Source organism: Euwallacea fornicatus, unplaced genomic scaffold (assembly GCF_040115645.1).
Source record: "Euwallacea fornicatus isolate EFF26 unplaced genomic scaffold, ASM4011564v1 scaffold_134, whole genome shotgun sequence".
Taxonomy (NCBI): domain Eukaryota; kingdom Metazoa; phylum Arthropoda; class Insecta; order Coleoptera; family Curculionidae; genus Euwallacea; species Euwallacea fornicatus.
Window position 1 is genome coordinate 12501 of NW_027096102.1, and position 15788 is coordinate 28288.

Below are 15788 nucleotides of genomic sequence, written 5' to 3' on the forward strand. Positions count from 1 at the left end.
ATTATGAGCTACAAATAAGGCTGCCATGTTTCGTTCACTACAATCGACCTGAAGTTCACGTTCATATAGATGGTCCACCGTCATCGCAAAAGATGTGTCCATATTGTTTGCAGACTTTACGTTGTTACGTTTAAGTTTCGATTAGCGGGGATATTAAAATTAACTATAAAAATTAATATTTCCAGTTCAAAATGATTCAATAGAATGTAAGATTTATATTTCCTTTCATTAAAGACTAATTGACATAATCCCATGAAAATTATTTATATTTGTAACATAAAATATACCAATACTTTCTATTTAAAGGAAGACAGCATCTGCAAAGAGGTGTAAATAAAAATACAATCCGAGAATGATGCAATTAGTCCATATACAGGAGTCAGTACTTCTATCCGGGGAATGATTTAATAGAATGTAAGTTCTATATTTCCTAGCATTAAAGACTAATTTACATAATCCCATGAAAATGATTTATATTTGTAACATGAAATATACCAATACTTTCTATTTAAAGGAAGACAGCATTTGCAAAGAGGTGTAAATAAAAATACAATCGGAGAATGATGCAATTAGTCCATATACAGGAGTCAGTACTTCTATCCGGGAATGATTTAATAGAATGTAAGTTCTATATTTCCTAGCATTAAAGACTAATTTACATAATCCCATGAAAATGATTTATATTTGCAACATGAAACCACTTTATTTTTCCCGATGAAATATATCAATACTTTTAATTTAAAGGAAGATTGCATCCGCAGAGGAATAAATAATTCCATCTGGGAATATCGCAAAGTAGATTATTGCAGATAGTCAAACTTAAAGGTTCATAGTGTTTGAATTTACAGTGGTTAATGTGAGTGGAAGTAAAGGAGATTGTTGCAGACAGTCAAACTTGAAAGTTTTTACGGTGTTTGATTTTGCAGTGTTTAACGTAAGTGAAAGTTTTTTTAACTGTAAATGACTAAAGTCTTTAAATTTTAAAACAGAATGGATTTGGAAAAACTAAACCAAGTGTGTCTTGTAAAGAATGATAAAGCACTGGTTAAACTACAAGATTTAACAATTAATGAAAAATATTTGATCTATAAAGCTACACTTTCGAATACCAAATACGGTAAAAACATTTTATTACACTTGGAAACCACTGTGGTATTCCTCCCTCGAAGAGTGACTGAGACGTTTGAACCGCAGCTGCATAACTTTGTCGAAGGAAAATACGCCCTTGTCTTTAGGGGAACAAAAGACATAGGACATCCGAATCCGCTGATTTTATTCGAAATCTGTTTGGCTTGAAGAATTAGTAGCAGCAGCAGCAGCAGCAGCAGCAACAGAAAGGGTATTGTATCATGGATCCGGATAACTTGTTGAAAAAATCCTTAGATGTTATTACAGGTTTTAAAAAAATTAGACACCAAATTAATAAATTATGTAAGAGAAACCTAACTGTTTGGTTGAACCGAGTGCAAAAATTGATTATCCTTTGTAATAATTTAATCGGTAAAGGTGGTTTACCATATCGTATGCACCGCAAATTGCAGACAAATTTACATCAATTAAATGTAATTAAAAAACTACTTCGACTAAAACTAGAAAATATAGAGGGATTAAATCGAGAAACAAGTAATGTTGAAAGTAGGATTTCGTGGGAAAACGTGGTTTCATGTTTCAATCAAAATGTAACATCGAATGTTATTATTAATTTGACGCATAAGGATATAAATCAATTCTTAAACGATTCTTCTCTTTTATTTGAAACGAAGATAAAAGAGTTTTTAAAACAAAATCCAGTTATTAAGGTAGCTTCCACATTTTGTGGGGAGTTTATTAAAAAATCTGGGGATAAGGAAATAATTAACATTTTCTATTTTAATACAAACTATGCAATCATTGATGTGGGAACGAATTTACTTGGCTGGTTTCGCGAAAATATCCAAGATCAAGTATTAAACCAACTGTCAGAATTTCAGGAACGTGATTCAGGCTTTGCTTTACAAAAAATCGATTATTTAGAAATTAATATTAATAAATTTGAAATGGGTAGCGGTTCAACTTTTATCAAATTACCTAAAGAAATTTCAAAGAAACGGGCTTGCATTAATATTCAAAATGACGATCAAGCCTGTTTCTATTGGTCGATTGTTAGTGCTATTTATCCTGTTATAAATAACAATAATCGTATTACTTCATATCCACATTACAGCACTGTTTTAAATACCACAAATTTAGAAATGCCTATGCCTTTAAACAAAATATATAAATTTGAAAAATTAAACGATATATCGGTAAATGTTTACGCTTTAGAAATGTCAACGGTACCGACAACATTCTATGCAGTAGTTCCAGTCAGATTAACACCTCAAAAACTAAACAAACATATTAATTTGCTTTTAATTCAGAACAAATATTATCCTAAATTAAATGACTATAATCCGGTTCCCACAGATGCAGTAGTAGAAGAAGAAGATACCAATATTATCTATCACTATTGCTGGATTAAAGATTTATCACGATTATTATCCAGTCAGTTAAACAAACATAAACAACGTAAATTTATTTGTGATAGATGTTTAAATTATTTTTCCAACCATCAAAAATTATTAACACATGAAGTATTGTGCACTAAGTTGAATGACTGTCATATTTCGTTTCCCAAATACGACTTTATAGAGTTTAAAAATCATGTTTATCAACAAAAAGCCCCATTTGTTATTTATGCTGATTTCGAAAGTCAATTGGAAAACGTTTCTTTCTCGAATGATTTAGGTAAATATCAAAGACACATTCCTTTTAGTGTAGGATATTTCATCAAATGTGCATATAATGACTCTTTATCTCAGTTCAAAATGTTTCGAGGTACTAACTGTGTTGAATGGTTTGTTAATGAAATGATTGAACTGTCGAAATTTATTTATAATGAAACAAAGAAAAACACTCCAATGAACATCCAACTTGATTTATCAATGGCTAAAAGGTGTCACATTTGTGAAAAACCGTTTTCCCCTAAAGATGAAATTGTTCGAGATCATGATCATTTCACGGGTATTTTCAGAGGATTTGCTCATTCAGTATGCAATTTAAATTTTCGTAAGCAGTTTGTGGTGCCGATAATTTTCCAGAATCTTTCCGGATACGATTCTCATTTTTTAATCAAACTTTTATGTAAAAAAGGATGTTTAAGTGTACTACCTATTAACAAAGAAAAATATATTTCATTCACCCATCATGTAACAGAAAATGACATTAAATTTCGCTATATTGATTCGTATAGATTTTTGGGGGCTTCTCTCGATGAACTTGCAAAATCGATGCAACCCGAAAATTTAAAACTTTTAAAAAGTCAATTTTTAGATGTGACGGAAGAAAAATTTAAACTCTTAACGTGTAAAGGTGTGTTTTGCTACGATTATATTGATAGTATTGATAAACTTGATGAAAAAACTTTACCATCCAAGGAATATTTCTATAATAAACTAGAAGATTCGCATATTGACGACGAAAAATATAGTCATGCATCGAAGGTATGGGATTCTTTTAATATTCAGACTTTGGGAGAATATTCAGATTTGTATTTAAAAACTGATGTTATACTTTTAGCTGATATTTTTGAACATTTCAGATTAAATTGTATTTCAACTCATAATCTCGATCCTTCATGGTATTTTACCATGCCCGGATATACTTGGGACTGTATGTTAAAGTACACTAAATGCAAGTTGGAGTTATTACACGATATCGATCAAATAATGTTTATTGAAAAAGGTATTCGTGGTGGCGTTTCTGTGTGTAGCAGTAGATATTCAGAAGCAAACAACAAGTACATGTTTGACTATGATCCTGTAAAACCGTCTAAATACCTTCTTTACCTAGATGTGAACAATTTGTACGGAAAGGCAATGTGTGAACCTTTACCTTACGGAGGCTTCGAATGGATAGAAGATACCAATTTTGACGTATTAACTATTCCTGACGATTCCCCCGTAGGGTATATTTTGCAGGTAGATTTACAGTACCCAAATAAGTTACATGACACGCATAAGGACTTTCCTTTCGCACCTGAACATCTTAAACCGCCACAATCGAAATTACCCAAATTAATGACCACTCTGTTTCATAAACAAAATTATATTGTTCATTATAGGAATTTAAAGCAAATGTTAAAACATGGATTAGTTCCGACAAAAATTCACAAAATTTTAAAGTTTAACCAGTCACCATGGTTAAAATCTTATATTGAATTAAATAACGGGTTTCGAACACAAGCTCAATCAACTTTTGAAAAAAATTTATTCAAGCTGTTTAATAACGCGGTGTTTGGGAAAACGATGGAAAATATTCGAAAGCACCGCGTAGTTAAAATTGTTAAATCTTGGGAAGGACGTTATGGTGCAAAAAATTTTATTTCTAGTCCTAGGTTTCATAGCAGATTAATTCTAGATGAAAACCTTGTTATTATTGAACTGAAAAAGTCTTCAATCTGTTTCAATAAACCACTGTACATAGGCATGGCAATTTTAGACTTGTCTAAAATATACATGTACGATTTTCATTATGAGTACATGCTACCGAAAATGGGAGTTGATCGGTGCAAGCTCATGTACATGGACACCGACAGTTTTATTTACGAACTCTGTTGTAATGACGTTTATGAAGAAATCATAAAGAGAGATCTAACGAAATTTGATACTTCCGATTATCCTACCAACAATCCATACAATATCCCTCCGACAAATAAAAAAGTCTTAGGACTAATGAAGGATGAAGCTAATGGAAAAATTATTTCTCATTTTGTTGGACTCAGGTCAAAAATGTACAGTTTTAAAATTCAAGATGGAAAGGTTACCAAAAAAGCGAAAGGAGTGAAACATACTATTGTCCGTAACAAATTAACTTTTAACGATTACGTCGAATGCTTAAAAAATTTTAAAATCACTTCGGTAACCCAACGGTCTATTCGTTCCTATAATCATGAAATTTATAGCGTTGAACAAAATAAAATTGCTTTAAATCCTTATGATGACAAACGACAAATTTTATCAAACAGCTTTGATACTCTACCTTACGGACACTATAGCCTCAGTAACATACGTCACGGACAGCCTTAGTTTAAAGTTCACTTATATATATTGCAAAATTTCTAGATTATATTAATGTTATGTTTGTATTATGTGCTAATAAAAATTAAGAGAGCATTTTTTCGTTTACTTACCTTGAGCACCCACTCCACGCTCCAGTCACTCTACAGAAGTTCCCCAAGTACGGACCTGTCTCAAGGCGCTCAACCCGGACCTGTACCGACACGCCCACTCCACAGGGAGAGATGGTAACGTAACTTCCTTGACGTAACGACATACCTTTTGCCATAAGACTCCATGTTAATTTTGTCGTAACGACAAACACAGTTTCCGCAATTCACCACCTAATCACCTAATAACACAAATAACGTTCACGGTGCGAAAACTCTAAAAACAACCAACAGTTTTCGCAATGTACCTTTAAAGAATGAAATAACGGAACGACAAAAATAACGTTACACGAGAGAGATGGAGATACGCTTAACGTCAACTTTAACGTAACGACAAAGTTTTTCCCATAAGATTCCATGTTAATTTTGTCGTAACGACAAATACAGTTTTCGTAATGCACCACTAAATCAATAAATCACTAAAATAACGTTAACGGTGCGAAAACTCTATAAAAACAACCACTAGTTTTCGCAGTGCACCTTTCAAGAAATAAATAACGGAACGACAAAAATAACGTTACAGGAGAGAGATGGAGATACGTTTAACGTCAACTTTAGCGTAACGACAAAGTTTTTCCCATAAGATTCCATGTTAATTTTGTCGTAACGACAAATACAGTTTTCGCAATACACCGCTAAATCAATAAACTACTAAAATAACGTTAACGGCGCGAATACTCCCCCATTTTCCCCATACGTTAATTTAACGGAACGACAAATATAACGTTAACGGAGCAAAAATAACGTTAGCGGATGTGCGAAAACGGCACATTTGATCTGTAACCCCCCTAGCTCAACTACTTAGGTTTATTTTGCTGAAAGGACATGATTTGAACAAAATTTCTCGTAACGTTGTTGAAATAATGTCAAAGCATGGTTAACGGTCAATTTCCGACGAAAGTCGCCGATTTCACGGAATTGACGATTTTGAACTCAGGATTGATCGAAATGATGGAAATAGCCCTAAATCGTGCGATTTACACGATTTGGACAAAAACTGACTGTTCTAGGACAGCCGAATTGGCGATTTGTCGTTTATGGCCCCATGAGGCTTATTTTGCTAAAAGGAGGCGATTTGAACAAAATTGCTCGTAACGTTGTTGAAATAACGTCAAAGCATGGTTAAAGGTCAATTTCCGACGAAACTCGACGATTTCACGGAATTGACGATTTTGAAACACAGGACTGATCGAAATGATGCAAATAGCCCTAAATCGTGCGATTTACAGGATTTTTACAAAAAACTGACTGTTCTAGGACAGCCGAATTGACGATTTGGCGTTTAAGGCCCCATTAGGCTTATTTTGCTAAAAGGAGACGATTTGAACAAAATTGCTCGTGGCGTTGTTGAAATAACGTCAAAGCATGGTTAAAGGTCAATTTCCGACGGAACTGGCCGATTTCACGGAATTGACGATTTTGAAACCCAGGATTGATTGAAATAGCCCTAAATCGTGCGATTTACAGGATTTGGACAAAAACTGACTGTTCTAAGACAGCCGAATTGGCGATTTGTCGTTTATGGCCCCAATAGGCTTATCTTGCAAAAAGGAGACGATTTGAACAAAATTGCTCGTAGCGTTGTTGAAATAACGTCAAAGCATGGTTAACGGTCAATTTCCGACGAACCTCGCCGATTTCACGGAATTGACGATTTTGAAACCCAGGATTGATAGAAATAGCCCTAAATCGTGCGATTTACAGGATTTGGACAAAAACTGACTGTTCTAAGACAGCCGAATTGGCGATTTGTCGTTTATGGCCCCAATAGGCTTATCTTGCAAAAAGGAGACGATTTGAACAAAATTGCTCGTAGCGTTGTTGAAATAACGTCAAAGCATGGTTAACGGTCAATTTCCGACGAACCTCGCCGATTTCACGGAATTGACGATTTTAAAACCCAGGATTGATAGAAATAGCCCTAAATCGTGCGTTTTCACGATTTGGACAAAAACTGACTGTTCTAAGACAGCCGAATTGGCAATTTGTCGTTTATGGCCCCATTAGGCTTATTTTGCAAAAAGGAGACGATTTGAACAAAATTGCTCGTAGCGTTGTTGAAATAACGTCAAAGCATGGTTAACGGTCAATTTCCGACGAAACTGGCCGATTTCACGGAATTGACGATTTTGAAACACAGGATTGATCGAAATGATGGAAATAGCACTAAATCGTGTGATTTACAGGATTTGGACAAAAACTGACTATTCTAGAACAGCCGAATTGACGATTTGGCGCTTAAAGCCCCATTAGGTTTATTTTGCTGAAACGACACGATTTGAACAAAATTACTCGTAACGTTTTTGAAATAACGTCAAAGCATGGTTAAAGGTCAATTTCCGACGGAACTGGCCGATTTCACGGAATTGACGATTTTGAAACACAGGACTGATCGAAATGATGGAAATAGCCCTAAATCGTGTGATTTACAGGATTTGGACAAAAACTGACTATTCTAGAACAGCCGAATTGGCAATTTGACGTTTATGACCCCATTAGGCTTATTTTGCTAAAAGGAGACGATTTGAACAAAATTGCTCGTGGCGTTGTTGAAATAACGTCAAAGCATGGTTAAAGGTCAATTTCCGACGGAACTGGCCGATTTCACGGAATTGACGATTTTGAAACCCAGGATTGATAGAAATAGCCCTAAATCGTGCGATTTACAAGATTTGGACAAAAACTGACTGTTCTAAGACAGCCGAATTGGCAATTTGTCGTTTATGGCCCCATTAGGATTATTTTGCTAAAAGGAGACGATTTGAACAAAATTGCTCGTGGCGTTGTTGAAATAACGTCAAAGCATGGTTAAAGGTCAATTTCCGACGGAACTGGCCGATTTCACGGAATTGACGATTTTGAAACCCAGGACTGATAGAAATAGCCCTAAGTCGTGCGATTTACAGGATTTGGACAAAAACTGACTGTTCTAGGACAGCCGAATTGGCGATTTGGCGTTTAAGGCGCCATTAGGTTTATTTTGCTGAAAGGACATGATTTGAACAAAATTTCTCGTAACGTTGTTGAAATAACGTCAAAGCATGGTTAACGGTCAATTTCTGACGAAACTCGCTGATTTCACGGAATTGACGATTTCTAAGCTCAGGATTGATCGAAATGATGGAAATAGCCCTAAATCGTGCGATTTACACGATTTGGACAAAAACTGACTGTTCTAGGACAGCCGAATTGGCGATTTGTCGTTTATGGCCCCATTAGGCTTATTTTGCTAAAAGGAGACGATTTGAACAAACTTGCTCGTGGCGTTGTTGACATAACGTCAAAACATGGTTAAAGGTCAATTTCCGACGAACCTCGCCGATTTCACGGAATTGACGATTTTAAAACTCAGGATGGATCGAAATGATGGAAATAGCCCTAAATCGTGCGATTTACACGATTTGGACAAAAACTGACTGTTCTAGGACAGCCGAATTGGCGATTTGTCGTTTATGGCCCCATTAGGCTTATTTTGCTAAAAGGAGACCATTTGAACAAAATTGCTCGTAGCGTTGTTGAAATAACGTCAAAGCATGGTTAAAGGTCAATTTCCGACGGAACTGGCCGATTTCACGGAATTGACGATTTTAAAACTCAGGATTGATCGAAATGATGGAAATAGCCCTAAATCGTGCGATTTACACGATTTGGACAAAAACTGACTGTTCTAGGACAGCCGAATTGGCGATTTGGCGTTTAAGGCGCCATTAGGCTTATTTTGCTAAAAGGAGACGATTTGAACAAACTTGCTCGTGGCGTTGTTGACATAACGTCAAAAAATGGTTAAAGGTCAATTTCCGACGAACCTCGCCGATTTCACGGAATTGACGATTTTAAAACTCAGGATGGATCGAAATGATGGAAATAGCCCTAAATCTTGCGATTTACACGATTTGGACAAAAACTGACTGTTCTAGGACAGCCGAATTGGCGATTTGTCGTTTATGGCCCCATTAGGCTTATTTTGCTAAAAGGAGACCATTTGAACAAAATTGCTCGTAGCGTTGTTGAAATAACGTCAAAACATGGTTAAAGGTCAATTTCCGACGAACCTCGCCGATTTCACGGAATTGACGATTTTAAAACTCAGGATGGATCGAAATGATGGAAATAGCCCTAAATCGTGCGATTTACAGGATTTGTACAAAAACTGACTGTTCTAGGACAGCCGAATTGACGATTTGGCGTTTAAAGCCCCATTAGGTTTATTTTGCTGAAAGGGCACGATTTGAACAAAATTTCTCGTAACATTTTTGAAATAACGTCAAAGCATGGTTAAAGGTCAATTTCCGACGAACCTCGCCGATTTCACGGAAGTGACGATTTTAAAACTCAGGATTGATCGAAATGATGGAAATAGCCCTAAATCGTGCGATTTACACGATTTGGACAAAAACTGACTGTTCTAGGACAGCCGAATTGGCGATTTATCGTTTATGGCCCCATTAGGCTTATTTTGCTAAAAGGAGACCATTTGAACAAAATTGCTCGTAGCGTTGTTGAAATAACGTCAAAGCATGGTTAAAGGTCAATTTCCGACGGAACTGGCCGATTTCACGGAATTGACTATTTTGAAACCCAGGATTGATAGAAATTGCCCTAAATCGTGCGATTTACAGGATTTGGACAAAAGGTGACTGTTCTAAGACAGCCGAATTGGCAATTTGCCGTTTATGGCCCCATTAAGCTTATTTTGCTAAAAGGAGACGATTTGAACAAAATTGCTCGTGGCGTTGTTGAAATAATGTCAAAGCATGGTTAAAGGTCAATTTCCGACGGAACTGGCCGATTTCACGGAATTGACGATTTTGAAACCCAGGATTGATAGAAATAGCCCTAAATCGTGCGATTTACAGGATTTGGACAAAAACTGACTGTTCTAAGACAGCCGAATTGGCGATTTGTCGTTTATGGCCCCAATAGGCTTATCTTGCAAAAAGGAGACGATTTGAACAAAATTGCTCGTAGCGTTGTTGAAATAACGTCAAAGCATGGTTAACGGTCAATTTCCGACGAACCTCGCCGATTTCACGGAATTGACGATTTTGAAACCCAGGATTGATAGAAATAGCCCTAAATCGTGCGATTTACAGGATTTGGACAAAAACTGACTGTTCTAAGACAGCCGAATTGGCGATTTGTCGTTTATGGCCCCAATAGGCTTATCTTGCAAAAAGGAGACGATTTGAACAAAATTGCTCGTAGCGTTGTTGAAATAACGTCAAAGCATGGTTAACGGTCAATTTCCGACGAACCTCGCCGATTTCACGGAATTGACGATTTTAAAACCCAGGATTGATAGAAATAGCCCTAAATCGTGCGTTTTCACGATTTGGACAAAAACTGACTGTTCTAAGACAGCCGAATTGGCAATTTGTCGTTTATGGCCCCATTAGGCTTATTTTGCAAAAAGGAGACGATTTGAACAAAATTGCTCGTAGCGTTGTTGAAATAACGTCAAAGCATGGTTAACGGTCAATTTCCGACGAAACTGGCCGATTTCACGGAATTGACGATTTTGAAACACAGGATTGATCGAAATGATGGAAATAGCACTAAATCGTGTGATTTACAGGATTTGGACAAAAACTGACTATTCTAGAACAGCCGAATTGACGATTTGGCGCTTAAAGCCCCATTAGGTTTATTTTGCTGAAACGACACGATTTGAACAAAATTACTCGTAACGTTTTTGAAATAACGTCAAAGCATGGTTAAAGGTCAATTTCCGACGGAACTGGCCGATTTCACGGAATTGACGATTTTGAAACACAGGACTGATCGAAATGATGGAAATAGCCCTAAATCGTGTGATTTACAGGATTTGGACAAAAACTGACTATTCTAGAACAGCCGAATTGGCAATTTGACGTTTATGACCCCATTAGGCTTATTTTGCTAAAAGGAGACGATTTGAACAAAATTGCTCGTGGCGTTGTTGAAATAACGTCAAAGCATGGTTAAAGGTCAATTTCCGACGGAACTGGCCGATTTCACGGAATTGACGATTTTGAAACCCAGGATTGATAGAAATAGCCCTAAATCGTGCGATTTACAAGATTTGGACAAAAACTGACTGTTCTAAGACAGCCGAATTGGCAATTTGTCGTTTATGGCCCCATTAGGATTATTTTGCTAAAAGGAGACGATTTGAACAAAATTGCTCGTGGCGTTGTTGAAATAACGTCAAAGCATGGTTAAAGGTCAATTTCCGACGGAACTGGCCGATTTCACGGAATTGACGATTTTGAAACCCAGGACTGATAGAAATAGCCCTAAGTCGTGCGATTTACAGGATTTGGACAAAAACTGACTGTTCTAGGACAGCCGAATTGGCGATTTGGCGTTTAAGGCGCCATTAGGTTTATTTTGCTGAAAGGACATGATTTGAACAAAATTTCTCGTAACGTTGTTGAAATAACGTCAAAGCATGGTTAACGGTCAATTTCTGACGAAACTCGCTGATTTCACGGAATTGACGATTTCTAAGCTCAGGATTGATCGAAATGATGGAAATAGCCCTAAATCGTGCGATTTACACGATTTGGACAAAAACTGACTGTTCTAGGACAGCCGAATTGGCGATTTGTCGTTTATGGCCCCATTAGGCTTATTTTGCTAAAAGGAGACGATTTGAACAAACTTGCTCGTGGCGTTGTTGACATAACGTCAAAACATGGTTAAAGGTCAATTTCCGACGAACCTCGCCGATTTCACGGAATTGACGATTTTAAAACTCAGGATGGATCGAAATGATGGAAATAGCCCTAAATCGTGCGATTTACACGATTTGGACAAAAACTGACTGTTCTAGGACAGCCGAATTGGCGATTTGTCGTTTATGGCCCCATTAGGCTTATTTTGCTAAAAGGAGACCATTTGAACAAAATTGCTCGTAGCGTTGTTGAAATAACGTCAAAGCATGGTTAAAGGTCAATTTCCGACGGAACTGGCCGATTTCACGGAATTGACGATTTTAAAACTCAGGATTGATCGAAATGATGGAAATAGCCCTAAATCGTGCGATTTACACGATTTGGACAAAAACTGACTGTTCTAGGACAGCCGAATTGGCGATTTGGCGTTTAAGGCGCCATTAGGCTTATTTTGCTAAAAGGAGACGATTTGAACAAACTTGCTCGTGGCGTTGTTGACATAACGTCAAAAAATGGTTAAAGGTCAATTTCCGACGAACCTCGCCGATTTCACGGAATTGACGATTTTAAAACTCAGGATGGATCGAAATGATGGAAATAGCCCTAAATCTTGCGATTTACACGATTTGGACAAAAACTGACTGTTCTAGGACAGCCGAATTGGCGATTTGTCGTTTATGGCCCCATTAGGCTTATTTTGCTAAAAGGAGACCATTTGAACAAAATTGCTCGTAGCGTTGTTGAAATAACGTCAAAACATGGTTAAAGGTCAATTTCCGACGAACCTCGCCGATTTCACGGAATTGACGATTTTAAAACTCAGGATGGATCGAAATGATGGAAATAGCCCTAAATCGTGCGATTTACAGGATTTGTACAAAAACTGACTGTTCTAGGACAGCCGAATTGACGATTTGGCGTTTAAAGCCCCATTAGGTTTATTTTGCTGAAAGGGCACGATTTGAACAAAATTTCTCGTAACATTTTTGAAATAACGTCAAAGCATGGTTAAAGGTCAATTTCCGACGAACCTCGCCGATTTCACGGAAGTGACGATTTTAAAACTCAGGATTGATCGAAATGATGGAAATAGCCCTAAATCGTGCGATTTACACGATTTGGACAAAAACTGACTGTTCTAGGACAGCCGAATTGGCGATTTATCGTTTATGGCCCCATTAGGCTTATTTTGCTAAAAGGAGACCATTTGAACAAAATTGCTCGTAGCGTTGTTGAAATAACGTCAAAGCATGGTTAAAGGTCAATTTCCGACGGAACTGGCCGATTTCACGGAATTGACTATTTTGAAACCCAGGATTGATAGAAATTGCCCTAAATCGTGCGATTTACAGGATTTGGACAAAAGGTGACTGTTCTAAGACAGCCGAATTGGCAATTTGCCGTTTATGGCCCCATTAAGCTTATTTTGCTAAAAGGAGACGATTTGAACAAAATTGCTCGTGGCGTTGTTGAAATAATGTCAAAGCATGGTTAAAGGTCAATTTCCGACGGAACTGGCCGATTTCACGGAATTGACGATTTTGAAACCCAGGATTGATAGAAATAGCCCTAAATCGTGCGATTTACACGATTTGGACAAAAACTGACTGTTCTAGGACAGCCGAATTGGCGATTTGTCGTTTATGGCCCCATTAGGCTTATTTTGCTAAAAGGAGACGATTTGAACAAACTTGCTCGTGGCGTTGTTGACATAACGTCAAAAAATGGTTAAAGGTCAATTTCCGACGAACCTCGCCGATTTCACGGAATTGACGATTTTAAAACTCAGGATGGATCGAAATGATGGAAATAGCCCTAAATCGTGCGATTTACACGATTTGGACAAAAACTGACTGTTCTAGGACAGCCGAATTGGCGATTTGTCGTTTATGGCCCCATTAGGCTTATTTTGCTAAAAGGAGACGATTTGAACAAACTTGCTCGTGGCGTTGTTGACATAACGTCAAAACATGGTTAAAGGTCAATTTCCGACGAACCTCGCCGATTTCACGGAATTGACGATTTTAAAACTCAGGATGGATCGAAATGATGGAAATAGCCCTAAATCGTGCGATTTACACGATTTGGACAAAAACTGACTGTTCTAGGACAGCCGAATTGGCGATTTGTCGTTTATGGCCCCATTAGGCTTATTTTGCTAAAAGGAGACCATTTGAACAAAATTGCTCGTAGCGTTGTTGAAATAACGTCAAAGCATGGTTAAAGGTCAATTTCCGACGGAACTGGCCGATTTCACGGAATTGACGATTTTAAAACTCAGGATTGATCGAAATGATGGAAATAGCCCTAAATCGTGCGATTTACACGATTTGGACAAAAACTGACTGTTCTAGGACAGCCGAATTGGCGATTTGGCGTTTAAGGTGCCATTAGGCTTATTTTGCTAAAAGGAGACGATTTGAACAAACTTGCTCGTGGCGTTGTTGACATAACGTCAAAAAATGGTTAAAGGTCAATTTCCGACGAACCTCGCCGATTTCACGGAATTGACGATTTTAAAACTCAGGATGGATCGAAATGATGGAAATAGCCCTAAATCGTGCGATTTACACGATTTGGACAAAAACTGACTGTTCTAGGACAGCCGAATTGGCGATTTGTCGTTTATGGCCCCATTAGGCTTATTTTGCTAAAAGGAGACGATTTGAACAAACTTGCTCGTGGCGTTGTTGACATAACGTCAAAACATGGTTAAAGGTCAATTTCCGACGAACCTCGCCGATTTCACGGAATTGACGATTTTAAAACTCAGGATGGATCGAAATGATGGAAATAGCCCTAAATCGTGCGATTTACACGATTTGGACAAAAACTGACTGTTCTAGGACAGCCGAATTGGCGATTTGTCGTTTATGGCCCCATTAGGCTTATTTTGCTAAAAGGAGACGATTTGAACAAACTTGCTCGTGGCGTTGTTGACATAACGTCAAAAAATGGTTAAAGGTCAATTTCCGACGAACCTCGCCGATTTCACGGAATTGACGATTTTAAAACTCAGGATGGATCGAAATGATGGAAATAGCCCTAAATCGTGCGATTTACACGATTTGGACAAAAACTGACTGTTCTAGGACAGCCGAATTGGCGATTTGTCGTTTATGGCCCCATTAGGCTTATTTTGCTAAAAGGAGACGATTTGAACAAACTTGCTCGTGGCGTTGTTGACATAACGTCAAAACATGGTTAAAGGTCAATTTCCGACGAACCTCGCCGATTTCACGGAATTGACGATTTTAAAACTCAGGATGGATCGAAATGATGGAAATAGCCCTAAATCGTGCGATTTACACGATTTGGACAAAAACTGACTGTTCTAGGACAGCCGAATTGGCGATTTGTCGTTTATGGCCCCATTAGGCTTATTTTGCTAAAAGGAGACCATTTGAACAAAATTGCTCGTAGCGTTGTTGAAATAACGTCAAAGCATGGTTAAAGGTCAATTTCCGACGGAACTGGCCGATTTCACGGAATTGACGATTTTAAAACTCAGGATTGATCGAAATGATGGAAATAGCCCTAAATCGTGCGATTTACACGATTTGGACAAAAACTGACTGTTCTAGGACAGCCGAATTGGCGATTTGGCGTTTAAGGTGCCATTAGGCTTATTTTGCTAAAAGGAGACGATTTGAACAAACTTGCTCGTGGCGTTGTTGACATAACGTCAAAAAATGGTTAAAGGTCAATTTCCGACGAACCTCGCCGATTTCACGGAATTGACGATTTTAAAACTCAGGATGGATCGAAATGATGGAAATAGCCCTAAATCGTGCGATTTACACGATTTGGACAAAAACTGACTGTTCTAGGACAGCCGAATTGGCGATTTGTCGTTTATGGCCCCATTAGGCTTATTTTGCTAAAAG

General features: G+C 37.5%; 1 protein-coding gene across 1 annotated transcript; it reads left to right on the forward strand.

The window, feature by feature from the left end:
* The first annotated feature begins 824 nt into the window (after nt 1–824).
* LOC136350172 (uncharacterized) lies at nt 825–5105 on the forward strand. Its single transcript, XM_066301683.1, has 2 exons — nt 825–934; nt 990–5105. Exon 2 carries the CDS (start codon nt 1350–1352, stop codon nt 5103–5105), a length of 3756 nt encoding a protein of 1251 aa, XP_066157780.1. The 5' UTR covers nt 825–934; nt 990–1349.
* The last annotated feature ends 10683 nt before the right edge of the window (nt 5106–15788 follow it).

Bases quoted from the DNA above. Each gene is read 5' to 3' on its own strand.
- LOC136350172 (XM_066301683.1), top strand. From the start codon at position 1,350: ATGGATCCGGATAACTTGTTGAAAAAATCCTTAGATGTTATTACAGGT.